Source organism: Benincasa hispida, chromosome 3, assembly GCF_027475165.1.
Source record: "Benincasa hispida cultivar pf3 chromosome 3, pf3_genome.v1.1, whole genome shotgun sequence".
NCBI classification, from domain to species: Eukaryota; Viridiplantae; Streptophyta; class Magnoliopsida; order Cucurbitales; family Cucurbitaceae; genus Benincasa; species Benincasa hispida.
Window position 1 is genome coordinate 9779841 of NC_143480.1, and position 15309 is coordinate 9795149.

The following is a 15309-nucleotide window of genomic DNA, read 5'->3' on the forward strand; positions in this document are numbered from 1 at the left end:
CGCAAGTATCCCAAAACATAGCTCTAATTATTTCGATGTAAAATCAAGGTTTACGACTTTTTATTAGAGTCAGTTATGTGTTGGTTAGTTTTAACCTTTGTATACTAACTTAGTTACTTTTTATCTCCTTTGTATATATATATGTATGCCTTTTCTGCACATTAATAAAATAAGGCAGATATTTTGTATCTCAAAAGTTAATATGGTATCATAGCGGAAATTTACGCTTCCTTTCCTTTGAGATTTTCCCGCATCTGTCATGGCCAACAATGAAAAGAATCCGTCTTCCTCCTCAAACCCTAATCTTTCGACGAATTCTTTTGAGTTGAATCTGTTGATTCCGCCAATAATGAATTCGTTACCGTCGGTGAATCCTACTGTTCTTGAACAATACACCATTCTGATAGTACCAATCTTGTTCTTATTTTCAATCTACTCATTGAAACAAATTATACTTCTCGAAGTCAAGCTATGGTTATCGACCTCACTGAGAAGAACAAATTAGGATTTTTTGATGGATCCATTCCACGACCGACTGCGGAGTTGCTCAGTTCATGAATTATCTATAATGGTAGAGTCACAGCTAGATCGATCTTCAAGAACGATACTAGTATAAAAATCGACCAAGAGTATTTCAACTTCGTCGCAAGTTATCGATCTCAAAATCAAACTTCGATAACTGTTTATTATGCAAAATTGAAAGCTCTATGAAACAAATTAGTTTCTTATCGACAGATGTGTTCATGTGATCGATGTGCCTATGGTGGAGTCAAGGATCTTGGTAATTACTTCTAAACGAAGTATGTCATGACCTTTCTTATGGGTCTCCATGACTCTTTTAGTCAAATTCGTGCTCAGTTACTGGCGATGGAGCCTGAACTGACTATTAATCATACTTTCTCTCTTGTTGTTTAAGAAGCAGAACAACACACGATTCCATCTTCTCACTTGACATCCTCTGTTTCTTCCACCACTGCACTAATGGTCAACAATTTTTCAACGACTAATACAACTTCTATTGATACTTCTAATCATTCAAACATGTCTAAGAAGAAAGATAAACCTATATGCTTACATTGCAGTATACATGGACACATTGTTGATCGTTACTATAAACTCTATGGTTATCCACCAAGGCATCGCCTTCATAAAAAAAATTCTTCATTTGAGAAGATAGACTCCTCTGATTCACTTTCTTCTTTGATTGATGAACAATGTCAAGGATTTTTGTCTTTACTACAGTCTAATCTGGCCAAATCTAAGGTTGAAACTGAGCCATCTACTACTACTTCACATTTTGCAGGTATTTGTCCTCATTCCTCTATTTTTGAACTTTAATCTGGTGTTTGGTTTTTATATTCAGAAGAAAAAACTTATATCTATTATCAACGAGACTTATTTGCATCTCTTATCCCTATTACTAATGTTTTATTGTCCTTACCAAATCAGCCTAAGATTGTTGTTCATTATATGGGATATGTGAAGTTATCTGTTGGTATTGTTCTCCAAAATGTTCTATTCATACCTAATTTTTTATTCAATTTAATTTACATCAGTGTTCTTACTAAGCATTTACTTGTTATTGTCAAGTCTGTTAAAGCTTCTTACTAAGCAATAACTTGTGGCAAAGTCTTTATTTGTTTCAAGTTGAGCAATAAATTAAGCAGGTTCTTAAACCTGCAATTGTTTGTAATGCCTCTCCTGGATTGGTTGCTACTTGCATGCTAAGCTTAGACACTATTCTCATAAATATTTGAATGCTTTTAAAGACTTTGTTGTCAGTTGATTCTTTTAAAGTTTCTTCTCATGGATCATGTTTAATATGTCTTTTAGCTAAACAAAAAATTTTGTCTTTTCATTGCAATCAACATTTAGTTAATAAGATGTTTGATTTGATTTACTGTGGCATTTGGAGGTCTTACCCTTATACTACATATGCTGGTTGTCAATATTTCCTAGCTATTGTTGATGATTTTTTAAGATATACATGGGTCATCTTGATGAAAAATAAATTTGATGCTTTAACAATTATCCCACAGTTTTTTACTTTGGTTGAAACTCAGTATGAAACCAAGATCAAATGTTTTCAATTAGATAATGCACCTGAATTGCCTTTCACTGAATTTTTCTTATCCAAAAGTGTCATTCATCAGTTTTCTAGTATGGGATGTCCTGACAGAATTTAGTAGTTGAGAGGAAACACCAACACTTATTGAATGTGGCAAGGGCTTTAATGTTTCAATCTCATATCCCTATTCAATTTTGGGGAGAATGTTTATTGACTATTGTTTTTTGTTTTTTTTTTTTAAAAAAAAAAAATCAATAGAGCTCCTTCTTTTGTTTTGAATTGGAAAACCTCTTATTATCGGTTGAATCAATCTTATGTTAATTATACCATGCTTCCAGTGTTTGGTTATCTCTGTTTTGCTGCATCACTCCCTACTAACAGATCAAAATTTCATCCTCGTGCTGTTCCATCGGTTTTCATGGGATATCCTCCTAACATAAAAGAATCACTAGAAGAATTTCGGGCTTTAATGTCGGTTGGAAAAGTGAAATCGGATGTATAATATCGGTTTTTTTAAAAAAAAAATAAAATGGATCTTTAATGTCGGTTTTAAAAATAAAACGGATCCTTAAATCGACATTAAAGGTGTAATCATTCAGGATTAAGGTCAAGTTACCTATAGTCATTCTAGTGAAATGTAAGTCTTTTCTGAAAGATCTCTTACCGAAGAGTTCCATGAGCACGTTTAGATCGCTCCGATCTCACTGTGACCGAAATACACATTATATATTCAAAAAATACAATTATGCAAACAAAAAGTAATTATCGGCATGCTAAGAATAAGATAATAACAATGGAGAGCGTTCCATACCAGTTGAACACGATCTTCAAACTTTGGAACTCAACGCAGCGGAACCCTCCACGCGATCTACCAACGTCTAGTAGCAGTGTCAATAATAGCAGCATAAAAAACTTCACGAACACGAATGCCGCGAGGACGACACCACCAATAAAGAGGCCCGGGTATTCTCGACGTGAGAACCCAAAGCATGGTCTTTGATAAATTTGGTAGAGGAAGGAGAAAACACGGATCGTGTAGGCGATAAGCAAGTGGGAGGGAAAAAGGCGCTATCACATAGCACGATGCTTATCGTTTAGGAGAAGCTATACGATCGTGTAGATTTTACTGAACGATCGTTTAGGAAATTTTATACGATTGTTTAGCAAAATCGGCACACTATACAATCATTTAGAGAAGCTATCCGATCGTGTAGGAACTAGTGTGTGATCGTTTAGGCGTGAGGTAGACGATCGTTTAGGCGGAGAGGTACTATCGCATAGGCTCTCGAAATGCTTAAGCAGTTGATTAGCTTTTCACCAACGCGCGCCTGTGATTTCTTTTGGACGATGATTGAACGAATTATTCAAAAAATGAAACAATTTCATTTTTATTTCATCAGTTACAATAACCAACTCATTTCCACTAACCCACGTCCAAACGTGATTTTTAGATTAATTATCATATAATTAATCAATTAAAATATTAATAAATATAATCATATTATATTTTTTATCCTATAGTTTGATATCACATATCTACTATAGTATTTTCTCCTCTACTTGATATACATCATATTTATATCTAATTTCCTCCAAAATAATGTATCTCATACATTTAGCCATTATATCATATATAATTAACCAATTCAATTATATCATATATAATCAAATTTCCTCTTGTTAATTTGAACATTTCAAATTAACCCAAACACTGGTTCTCAACTTTATCCAAGCTACCCAGAGGACCTAATGGACCTGTGGCTCGAAGCTTCAAGGGTCCATGAATAGCTGATTAAACTCTTTAGCCACGAGATCCACCATTCGTTAACTGTCAGGTATTCCACTAAAGACCAACAGCTGAACTCTTTTCACCACATATATATTTCTGTGTCCATCGAATATAATCAATCATGAGTACGATGACCCTTCACAGATGCTCGTAAGTACAGCTAGGCCAAATTACTGTTTTACCCCTGTAGTTACATTTCACTCCTTAAGTACCACTGATTTCTCTAATGAACAAGATAACATAGTTCAACTATGTGTGAACACCTCTTAGGCCAAAAGAAGGTGTGTGGCGCCACATCGTCCAAGCCCTGGAATCAGCCCTTAAGGGAGCTATCTATCTACTTACCCCTGCTTTGGGAAAGGAGTGAATTCCATCTTGTATAGCTGAGTTCTCAGCTCCCAAATCATACGAATCCGGTAAGTTTGAATAGGCGACTTGGCCACTCGCACCCATACAAATCAAAGGACCGCCCTTAATGGCAGAAGTTCTCAACTCACTCAGGATTGAGATCATGTTACCTATAGTCATCCTAGTGAAGTGAAGTCTCTGTCATGAACGGTATTATATAACGAGATGTAACACTTCGTGGTCAGGTCTTATACAAACTCTTTGTATAGGACGCCCCCGCTCGCATGTCCCCAACATGAAAGATCAGAATCAAACCATCTGTGACAAGTCACAACACTTGTGACCATTCCATAAATCGGGTCACATCTGTAGCATTACCAGGATAATGTTTCCCTCCTATATCCATATACTACAGACCATTTTGTTTATCACTCAAGACATGATCCACTTGTATGTCACCACATACATGCTTGAGTCACATACATATAACCAAGAATTTTATGTTGATTGGTTTGTGGTAAAACAAATAAAACAAGTAACTGAGCAAAAATACAAGATGTAAAGTAAATATGATATATTAACAACACAAGCTTTCGTACAAACTATTTACAAACTACAGGACACGAGACTTTAGGGCATCAACCCCAACATTTTCAAGTAACAACGTTATAAAGAAAGACTAATCATTTCGGCGGTCCGGTCTTATACAAACTCTTCGTATAGGATATCTTCACTCGCATGTCTCCACATGAATGATTAGGATAAAATCGTTTGTAACACTTTACAAATATTGTAACAATTATAAAATGGGTCGTATCCATAGTGTTACTAGGATAAGGTACGCTATCTCATCCATATACTATAGACCATTTAGGTTATTACTTAAACATGATTCACTTGTATGTCAACCACATATATTTTTAAGTTATATAAAATAACCTCAGATCTTGTTTATTGAATTGAGTTATTCAATTCTAAATGTCAAATAAAATAACTTTTTATTTTATCAAATAAATTAATTTTGTTTTATACATTAAAAACCACGAGATTTAGGGCACAATCCCAAATATCGAGTTGTTCAGCCTTTCATACCTGAAAGACTTTCTTTGTAGTCTTTTGAAGTCCCATCTATTGGATCCCTTAACAACCGAGTTTCCATTACACAAATAATTAGTGTATGATAAGCTCTCCTCTGATTACAAACACTTTGCCTTGACTATATTGTTCACCTTTGAACCTGATTTTTATCAACAAGATGCTTCTAATGAGCATTGGCAAAAGGCAATAAAAGAAGAGCTAACAGCCAGGGAAACCAATAGTACTTGATCTATCCTTCCTCTACCAACTGACAAGCATTAGACTGGGTGCAAATGGGTTTATAAAGTTAAATTCAAAGTTGATGGGACTATAGAAAGGTATAAGACACGCTTAGTTGCAAAGGGATATACTCATTAAGAGTGTCTTGATTATGTTGAAACCTTTTTTCCAGTAGCAAAATTAGTGTCTGTTAAAGTCTTAATAACAGTGGTTGCGTCTCTAAATTGGTCTTTGGTTTAGCTGGATGTGAACAATGCCTTTTTGCATGGTGACCTTACAGGAGAAATGTATATGGATTTTCTTTTGAGGTATAAACATTACCATGTTGCACCTAAGGGGGAGAAATTGGTTAGTAAACTCCACAAATCCATATATGGTTTGAAACAAGCATCCTGACAATGGTTTGATAAGTTCTCTCATGCTATTTTGAAGCTTGGTTTCAAACAGTCCAAAAGTGATTACTCACTTTTTGTTTGTGATAGTGGTTCTTCCTTCATTGCATTATTGATGACATTATCATCACACTAGAGGATTTGATGTTGATATCAGTCATTTAAAACAGCATCTAGATGATGTCTTTAAGTTAAAAGACTTGGGATCTTTGCGGTATTTTCTTGGGTTAGAAATTGCTCGTTCAAGTACAAAAGGCAGTTTTGTGTCCCAAGGAAATTATACCCTGGATCTGTTAGAAGACATGGGTTTCTTAGCAGCCAAACCCTCTTTTTTTTTCCTATGGATCCAAATGTGAAGATGAGTAGTGATGAAGACACATTGTTAGAAGATCCAAGTTGTATCATTGGTTAATTTGAAAGCTTCTATATTTGACTATTACTTGTCCGGACATCACTTTTGTTGTTCATAAACTCAACCAATTTGTTTCCAAGCTAAGGAAGTCACATTTAAATGTTGTTCACACTCTTTTAAGATATTTGAAGTCTTACCTTCAGCAAGGAATCTTCTTACAAGCCTCTTTTTCTTTCTAGTTGAAAGCATTCTCTAGTGTTGATTAGGCTTCATGCCTAGATTCAAGAAAGTACACCATTGCTTTTAAATTTTCCTCAATGAGTCCTTTGTATCTTGGAAAATGAAGAAATAAAACATTGTCTCTCGTTCCTCTATTGAGGTAGAGTACCAGGCCTAAGCTACTACCACCAATGAGCTGGTTTGGTTGAACCAATTGCTATCTGACTCTTAGGTTCCTTCAATTCAACGATTTTGATATTCTGTGATAATGATGCTACCATTCATATTGCAACCAATCCTATGTTTCATGAGCGCATGAAGCACATTGAGTCGGTTGCCATTTTGTCCGTGATCATGTTGTTAAAGGAACTATAAAGTTGATGCCTGTTCGATCCTCTCTTCAGCTTGCTGATGTGTTTACCAAACTGCTTTCTCCATCTTCTTGTCTTCCTTTATTATTCAAGATGGGTGCTGTTGATATTCTCATTCCATCTCGAGGGGGAAGTATTAGAGTTAGTTATATGTTGGTTAGTTTTAACCTTTGTACACTATCTTGAGTTACTTTCTAATTCCTTTGTATTTGTGCACATATATATATATATATGTCTTTCCTGTACATTAATAAAATAAGGCAGATATTTTATATCTCAAGAGTTAATACTTTTAAAGCCAACTAATAAACATTCATGATCGTCAATAATTTTTATGTTAAAAAAAATTGTCAATAATTTAATATGATTATTCCAAAACGAAAATAATAACAAAAATTGGGTTCGACTTTCTCTAATGTCCTACCAATATTATATCAACTTATGTTCCACCAAAATTCATTGAATCAAAGAATTAGCATATTTTATAGTAAAATTTACAATATATCTCTTTAAGTTACTTAAAGTTTGAATATCAACATTTACTCCCGCTTATGAAAATCCTCCATTCCAAAGAAATGTAAATATTTTATTTGGACAATTTTTCACAAAAATCTCAACACTATATGGAGGTGCTGCAGAAGAGATTGCCTGGTATCGCTTTAAATCCAAATTGGTGCCCTTTATGGAAACAGAATGGAAAACATCGACCATCGTTTTATTCACTGCAATATGGTAAATCTCCTCTAGAACAGACAGCAAAATTTGATGGGGATTAATATTAATAATAGAATGGACCTTCTCTCTGCAAAAGCTTGTGTTGTCTGAAGTTAACTTCCAAAAAAAATATCATCATTTTCAATTCCTCTATTATTGTTTGTTGGACTATTTGGCTGGTAAGAAACAATTGCACCTTCCTCGACGGGTTTCTGGTCTTATGGATCAAAGCACTTCAAAGATTATAGTCCCTCTACCATCTCACGGTGCTTTTATGTAACTTTTATCTCTCTTTGCCTTCTGTAGGGCTTCTCTCTAGCCCAGCTCACTACCTTTCTGCTCTTGGCTTCTTTGACTATCCCTCTATACTTATTGTTCTATTGATGCAAGTGAAGTGGGATATGATGATGGTATAACATAATTGAGAAATTTCGGTGCACCTATTATCCTATACTTTTGTATCTTTCGCTAAAAAATTATTTAAAATTTTGAATTTCCCACCAAAAGTTGAATAAAAATCGACATATACTTGTGCATGACCCAAAAATGAAAGTTAGATAATTGGAAAAGATGCATTTTTTTGTTTAATTTCTATTTTGTTCTTAAGTATTACATGTTGCACTTTTACCCAAAGTTTAGGGTTTAAATTCTATTTGATCTATAGGTTTCAAAATGTTACATTTTTATCCCGGAGTTTTAAGTTTTGTTTCCATTTTGTCTTTTAAATTTCAAAATTTACTTTTTTTTATTCTTGATTTTTCACTAAATACTCACCTAGCTAGAATTATTGGTGTTAATACCTATTAACTAATTTAAAAGAATTAAATTAGTTTTCACTAATTTTCCATCACTATTAAAATTAATCTTGAAAATTTACATCATAATTATTTTAAATCAATTAACTAAAAAGTAATGCAAAAAATTAAAGTGAACATTAATAAAAGTCGAAGATAAAAATATAAAATTTTGCAACTTAAATACCAAATAAAAATTAAACTCATAACTCAAGTAGTAAAATATAATATTTTGAAACTTAGAACCAAATTTGTATTTATTTATTTATTTTTAAATATTCTTTAATATAAAAACTGAAATTAAATTAAACACAGGCCGGCTTCCATACATTAGATAAAGTGTTAAAATAAACACAGAGATTTAAGTGATGCTATCCAGGCAAAAAAAAGAAGTAGCAACTAGCAAATATATCTCTTTATTTTTTTTATTATTATTTTTTTAAGACTAAACATCTCTTTATTATATAAATATAAGTGTAATAATTAGACGAAGATAGGTGTAGTCTAGACTATAATTAATTATTATTTTTAAATATAAAGAAAAGTTTGGTCTAATTAATAGAGCTTAAGTTTACATTGATGGAACAGAAATATAAGAAAACCAAATCGGTGAAAAAGAGGCTAACTTAGGGTTTTCTTTTGACAGAAGAGAGAGAGCATAAAATTCATTTTCATGACAGTGGCCGGTGACCGGTGCCTCTCTCTCAAAACAAAACTCCAATAACGCTCTTTCCTTCTTCTTAATTCTTTAGTATTATTATTAATTGGGTGAGTGGAGAGTGAGTGTGGTCAATTAGTGGAGGATTGGCCATGGAAGTCTGGTAAGATTTTACGGCGGCGTTCATTGTGACCGGCCAAACGCCTCCGGCAGCTTCTCTTTGTGTCATCGAACTCTGATACTGCATGAAACCTGTCATAATAATACAACAAAAACCATCTCCATTCCATTTCCCATCCAATATTAATAATTTAATTCTGCTTTATCAATAATAATAGAAAAATACCTAGATGTAGTATGGATTGCACTTCTATTGCATTAATTAAATTGACAATATTTTTTTAAAAAAAAAGAGTTTTCTTTTACAAGTACAGAAAAAGAGAGTATAAGCACTTAAGTATTGCTCATAATCATATCACTTCTTTTTTTTTTTTTCCTTCATATCAATTTTCCATTTTTACTTCTACTTTATCCAACATTATTCAAATTTACTCCCTCTAGTTTTTCTTTATTATCATTATATATTACAACCTTATTCACATTGTAATGATTTACAGTAATATTTTTTTCAATTGGAGACCAATAATTTTAACTCTAGTTTAGCTATTAAGATTAAATTTAAGATTTATTAAAAATAAAATAAAATAAAATTATAAGCAAAGACTACAATAAAAAAGAATCCAACAAATTAAACTTATAGCTACAAAAATCAAATGGATAAAAAAAAATTGCTTCCAAATCCAACTATTTTAGGTATCCAATTTGAAGGGTTACCGCTAAAATGAATAGTCTCATCGATCATAAAAACACCATACACAATTATTTTTTTAAAAAAAAATATGAAATTAAAAGTTTAGAGTTAGAATTGACTTATCAATCTATCTATTTATATTCCACCTAAATATATATAGTAGTTATGTAAAATGTCGATTAAACAATTTCAATTTTTTTTTTCACAAGAGAGAAAAAGAATCAGTTTGCCACCTTTAAACAAAATTATTTTTTTTTATAAGAAAATCAACATCATTAAGAACGAAGATGGTAATGAGGGTGCTACAGATGTCAACCTAGTTGAAATATCTCGTCCCTCCTCTGATCCAACTACTCTCTAATATTTTGGTTAAAAAAACATCATTAAGAATAAAAAAAGTTCTTAGGATGTATTTGTTAATGTTTCAAGTGTTTAATTTTAAAAATAATCCATTGAGGAAAAAAAATGAGATGTTTAAAAATCATTCAAAATAGTTTTTGAAACACTTTCAAAGTTTATTTTAAACAATTTTTATTAAATGATTTTAACTAAAAATAAGTTTGAGATGATTGCCAAACATCTCAATTTTTTCCATAATGATTTATTTTTAAAATTAAATACTTGAAACATTAAACCAAACACACACTAAGAATTTTTCGAAAATAAGTCATTTTGGAAAAAATTGAAATGTTTTACAATAATTCAAAATAGTTTTTTAAACACTTTCAAAATTTATTTTGAACAGTATTTATTAAATGAGTTTAACTAAAAATTAGTTTTGATAAAAATTCTTTTTTCTCTAATCAATCCAAATAGGCTCGTAATTCATTAACTTTAACCTATGATCTACTCTTTCATACTCGATATCTTTAGACCTTGATTTTTTTCTTTTTTCTTTTTTGGAGACATAGACCTCAAGAATTATATAGTCAAATAAGACGCTATTGTATTAATGAGCATTTTATAGTCTTGATTGAAAATAAATTAATATAGTAAAAACCACTTGGTGACACAAATCACTATTAACCACAACTTTTTTTTAAAAAAAAAACAATATAACTATTGATATACAAGTTAATATTCAATCAGAAAATTCAAAAAAGAATTGATTCACTGTAGTGTATAAGTGAAAATTTATTATTTATTTTCCACTAATAGTATACTCTTTGAATTTTTCAACAAAAAATTATTCCATATAATAGTGAAATATTAATTTTGGTTTAGAAGGAAAAAAAATAATAAAAAAGTAGTCCAAATATATTCTGTTCAAATTAGTTGAAAATATTTTTCGAATATAAATGGAAAAAGGTTTTCTAAACACACTCTAAACAGAATGGCTATGTAATTATTCCCAAAATTTCTACACAGCAAATTAACCAAAATATTTCCAGTTTGCTACATTTCTTATACTATTTTGAAACAGAAGAAAAATGATCAAAATTCAGCTTAAAGTATGGGAAACTATAAGCAGTACCAAATAATTTAACGGACCCAGATTAGGGTTTTTTTTTTTCTTTAATATTTTTTTTTCTTTCTTTCTTACCTACTACACTGCTGGCAAAATCGCTGTTCCAATCCGGCCAGAATCACCACCGCCGCCTTGGCATGGAACTCGCAGACCTTGTGGCGGCGGTGGTACGGTCTGGCACAGCTCAGATCGGCATTGCAGCCATCGGCTTGGCAACGCGCCACCGTTACCCTCCCTCCTCCGCTGCCACCTCGACCACCGGTTAAAGCCGATCTCCTCCTCCTCTCATCTTCTACAAACCCTATTTCTTCGTTGTCGTCGTTGTCGTCATCTTCTTCTACAACCATGTCCTCCCAAACTTGATCTTCAGAGTTTGTCATTTTTGCAAAGAAGCCTATATGTGGCGCAACTTAGAAGAACCACATGACTATATATATATATATATAAAAGCTAGAATGGAAATGAAAAAAGTGAATGAAAGAGACCACTGCTTGTATTTCTTTTCTATAATAGGTTTATAGACTTTTAATTTTCTTTTGTTTTATACGCTTTTCTTTCAAAATTTTAAACTAAAAGTATACATTGATTCGTTACAGAGAAATTAAAGTTGAATATTGAAAGATCTATTAAATATTTTTTAAATTTTTTAAATTTCTTAATTACACCATTAATATTTTAAATAGACACAATTATATAAAAGGGGTTTCAAATTTATAAACTAACACATTAATTAATAGTTAAAATGAGCTTAGCTATTGACATATACTCCCATCCAAAAGTGAACTTCAATATTCCACTAAAATTATTGCACTAACAAAACCATAATTAATGATACCTTCAAAAGCCATTAATTAATGATAAAAGAAAATGCAGCGTATATATTTCTATATATTTGAAGTCCTTGTCCAAGTGCTATTCTTTTCTTTCACTTGTGTGGTTGCTGCTGCTTCAAAAATTAAAGATTTTCTTTTTAATCTTGGAGGATTCTTCACTCAACTAACTATTGAACTTATGAATAAATGTAAAAACGAGCATAACTCAAATGGTATATGATTGTGTTAGTAATCAAGAGGTATGTAATTCGAACTATCCTATTTCTATTGTATTATAAAAACAAATAAACTTTTAGTATTCTTTGTAGAAATGAAGATGAACTTGAACCTCTGACCTCTTGGTGTGATTGATAATATTTGATCTTGATATTTGTGAAGTGTATGTATATATATGATTTAGGTTAAACGATCAGTGTGGTCTTAAATAATCGATTGACCCAAAAGCTTAAAGCTAGAAGATGAAGGTAAATTTGATTATATATCATCTAGCATATGATTGATGAACTTTTACATTTGTATTATGAGATCCCTAAATTTTAAAATTGTTAAATAGGTTTGTTTTAAAACTTAGATAATATATTATAGATAAATTTGATCTTTGCATCTAATACATTTTTTTACATTTAAAAAAAAACATATATAATAAATATTAGTGAATTTCAATTTTTTCTTTAATGGACTCATGAATTTTAGAAAATAATATGAAATAGTTTGATGATTTATATTGAGCACAAAATTAAAAGTTCAATATTTATTTGATACGAAATCAAAAGTTTATGAATTTATTAGACACATTTTAAAGTTAAGAAATCTTATCAAACTTAAAAGTTCAAAGACTAATTTGAAACCTCTTAGAAGTTTAGTACATGTTTGAGACAAATTTGAGATTTCATAGACTAAACTTGTAATCTAACTAAAATTATCAGTATATCACATCAAGAATAAAATAATATTTCATGAGAGTGACATAGTGTAGCTTGTGTTCCATCTCAATGTTATAGAAAATTCTTCAGCTTTATTGGATAAACTGAAAGTAAAATTTAGAACACAACTTAATAGAAGGAATCGTGAAAAACAATATAATAAGAATGAAAATTTGAGCACCTTTAGCCTCACAATATAGTATTTTTATGCATGTGTGCATATATATATATGCTAAATATGTGGTCTAATTTTTTTATATAAATTTATAATTAACTATAATCTCTAAAAATTTTCTACTTTAATACCGGCCAATTTTAATAGATAAATCACCAATATAAATATAGTTAAATTGACATAAAACATTAATTAAATATTAGTTCAATTGATCAAGAGGTTAGAAATTTGAATTATTAACTCCAAAGATTGGTGAACTCCAAAAAAAAAAAATTACCAACCTAAAAATGTGTAATTATAATTTCAAAAATGTCAACGTAAATATAGTTCAATTAACACGAACATTAGAAGATAGAAGTTTTTATTAAAAAAAAAAGGAAAAGAAATTAAGAAATATGTCACATGGTGAAATGTATAGTATCGTATGGGAAAAGCGTATTGGAAGAGTCGTTGTCGGTATTATAGTCGACAATCATTTTCCATTGGAGAGGACGATTCCGAGTGTATTATTAACAAACCGGGCCCAAACGTGACAGCCATGTATCAGCCAATGATTTCGGCACTATCTTCCTATAGATCTCCGCCACGTGTCTCTATATGGTGACCGCTTAGGCATGGTAGCCTATACCCTTATTTTATTTTATTTTTTTGCAAGATTTGAGACGATTTTTGTTTTGTGAGCGCCAATTGGTTTGGAGATAAGTGGGCAAGTGTCCTATATTCTTTTATGCTTTAATATTAATTTTTCGGGGCAATTATCGGGTACATCAAGGACCACAATAATGCAGCTGTATCATGCGTTTTGGTCCACCAATCTGTACGAAAAGATAGCAAATCAGAACCTCATTCGCCTGCCAGCTGTCTCCACTTTGACCAACTCAATTTCCTTTTTCCTCTTTTTCCCCTAAAAACAAAAAGAAATCCAGTAAAATAACACAACAAAAATGGTATGCTACGTTTTTCTTTTCTTTTTTAAAAAATGTATATATTTCTAAAATGTACAAATAAAATTTAAAGGATAATCGAATATATGACATAATGTTAAAAATACGTCAGCATCCTTATCATATTAGAATGTAATTTTTTAACATCCCAAAAAGTAGGATTCCTTGAAAGTAAAGTTTGGTTCACGGGTATCATTTTATAAAGTTTAAAAAGGAATTACAAATATAATGTATTTTTATTATTGGTTAAATAACACCTTACCATTTTAATTCATTCAGACGTTATGTTATTAAAATTGTTTTAAATATTAACAATAACACATTAATAACACATTGATTAAGAGACAACATGGTCACAAGAAACAAAAGAAAAAAAAAAAGATAGTACCAATTGGATAATATAAAAAAGAACTAGAGATAAATTTAGTTAAAATATATTCTAATCGTTTATTGTATAAAAAAAAAAATTAGACATATACCTGTCATTATTTTATATAACCTATTTTTCTCTCATGTCATATTAAATTATTCATTATTAATTCAATTAACACAACTAATGTAAATAATGAAGTAAATGATGGAGATTAATAAAAAAAATCAACATCATCATTGGAATTATTTAAAGTTCAAAGACACAACTATATAAATTTGTTTTATATTAATTATTTTTCTCAATTATAAAAAATACATAACATAAACAAAATGGCTTAAAAAGGTCCATATTACATTGATGTTTTGAACATTCTATCTTTTACAAAAAAGACCTATTGAGCTTCATATTTTTACTAATATCAGTGGGTTATTCACACACACACTTCTTCCAAGCGACGCAAGTGGTAGGCAACAACAAACAACTGGACGATGAACGCTGATTCTTTTCCATTTTCCTCAAAAGGGTTTAATTCACTTTCTTCTAAGTCTCGCCAGAATCCATGGCGATACACGCTCAGTTCTACCCCAAAAATCTTAGCTTTCCCTTTGACTGTAACCCACCACTAGATGTCATTGCTCAGTTTAGCTTCTAGAAACCATTGTTGATTGCCCCCACTAAGTTTCTCTTTGTCTCTAGCGAAAGCGGCAACGGTGGCAATGGTGTGGACGGGGGCTCTATTGTTAACTTCTTGAAGAATCCT

The 15309-nt window shown here is 31.2% G+C and overlaps 1 protein-coding gene across 1 annotated transcript; it reads right to left on the reverse strand.

The window, feature by feature from the left end:
* Nucleotides 1-8864: 8864 nt before the first annotated feature.
* LOC120072520 (squamosa promoter-binding protein 1-like) lies at nt 8865-11789 on the reverse strand. Its single transcript, XM_039024902.2, has 2 exons — nt 11377-11789; nt 8865-9274 (listed from the first exon to the last, which is right to left on the reverse strand). The coding sequence occupies exons 1-2, from the start codon at nt 11679-11681 to the stop codon at nt 9154-9156; spliced, it is 426 nt and encodes a 141-aa protein (XP_038880830.1). The 5' UTR covers nt 11682-11789; the 3' UTR covers nt 8865-9153.
* Nucleotides 11790-15309: the final 3520 nt, after the last annotated feature.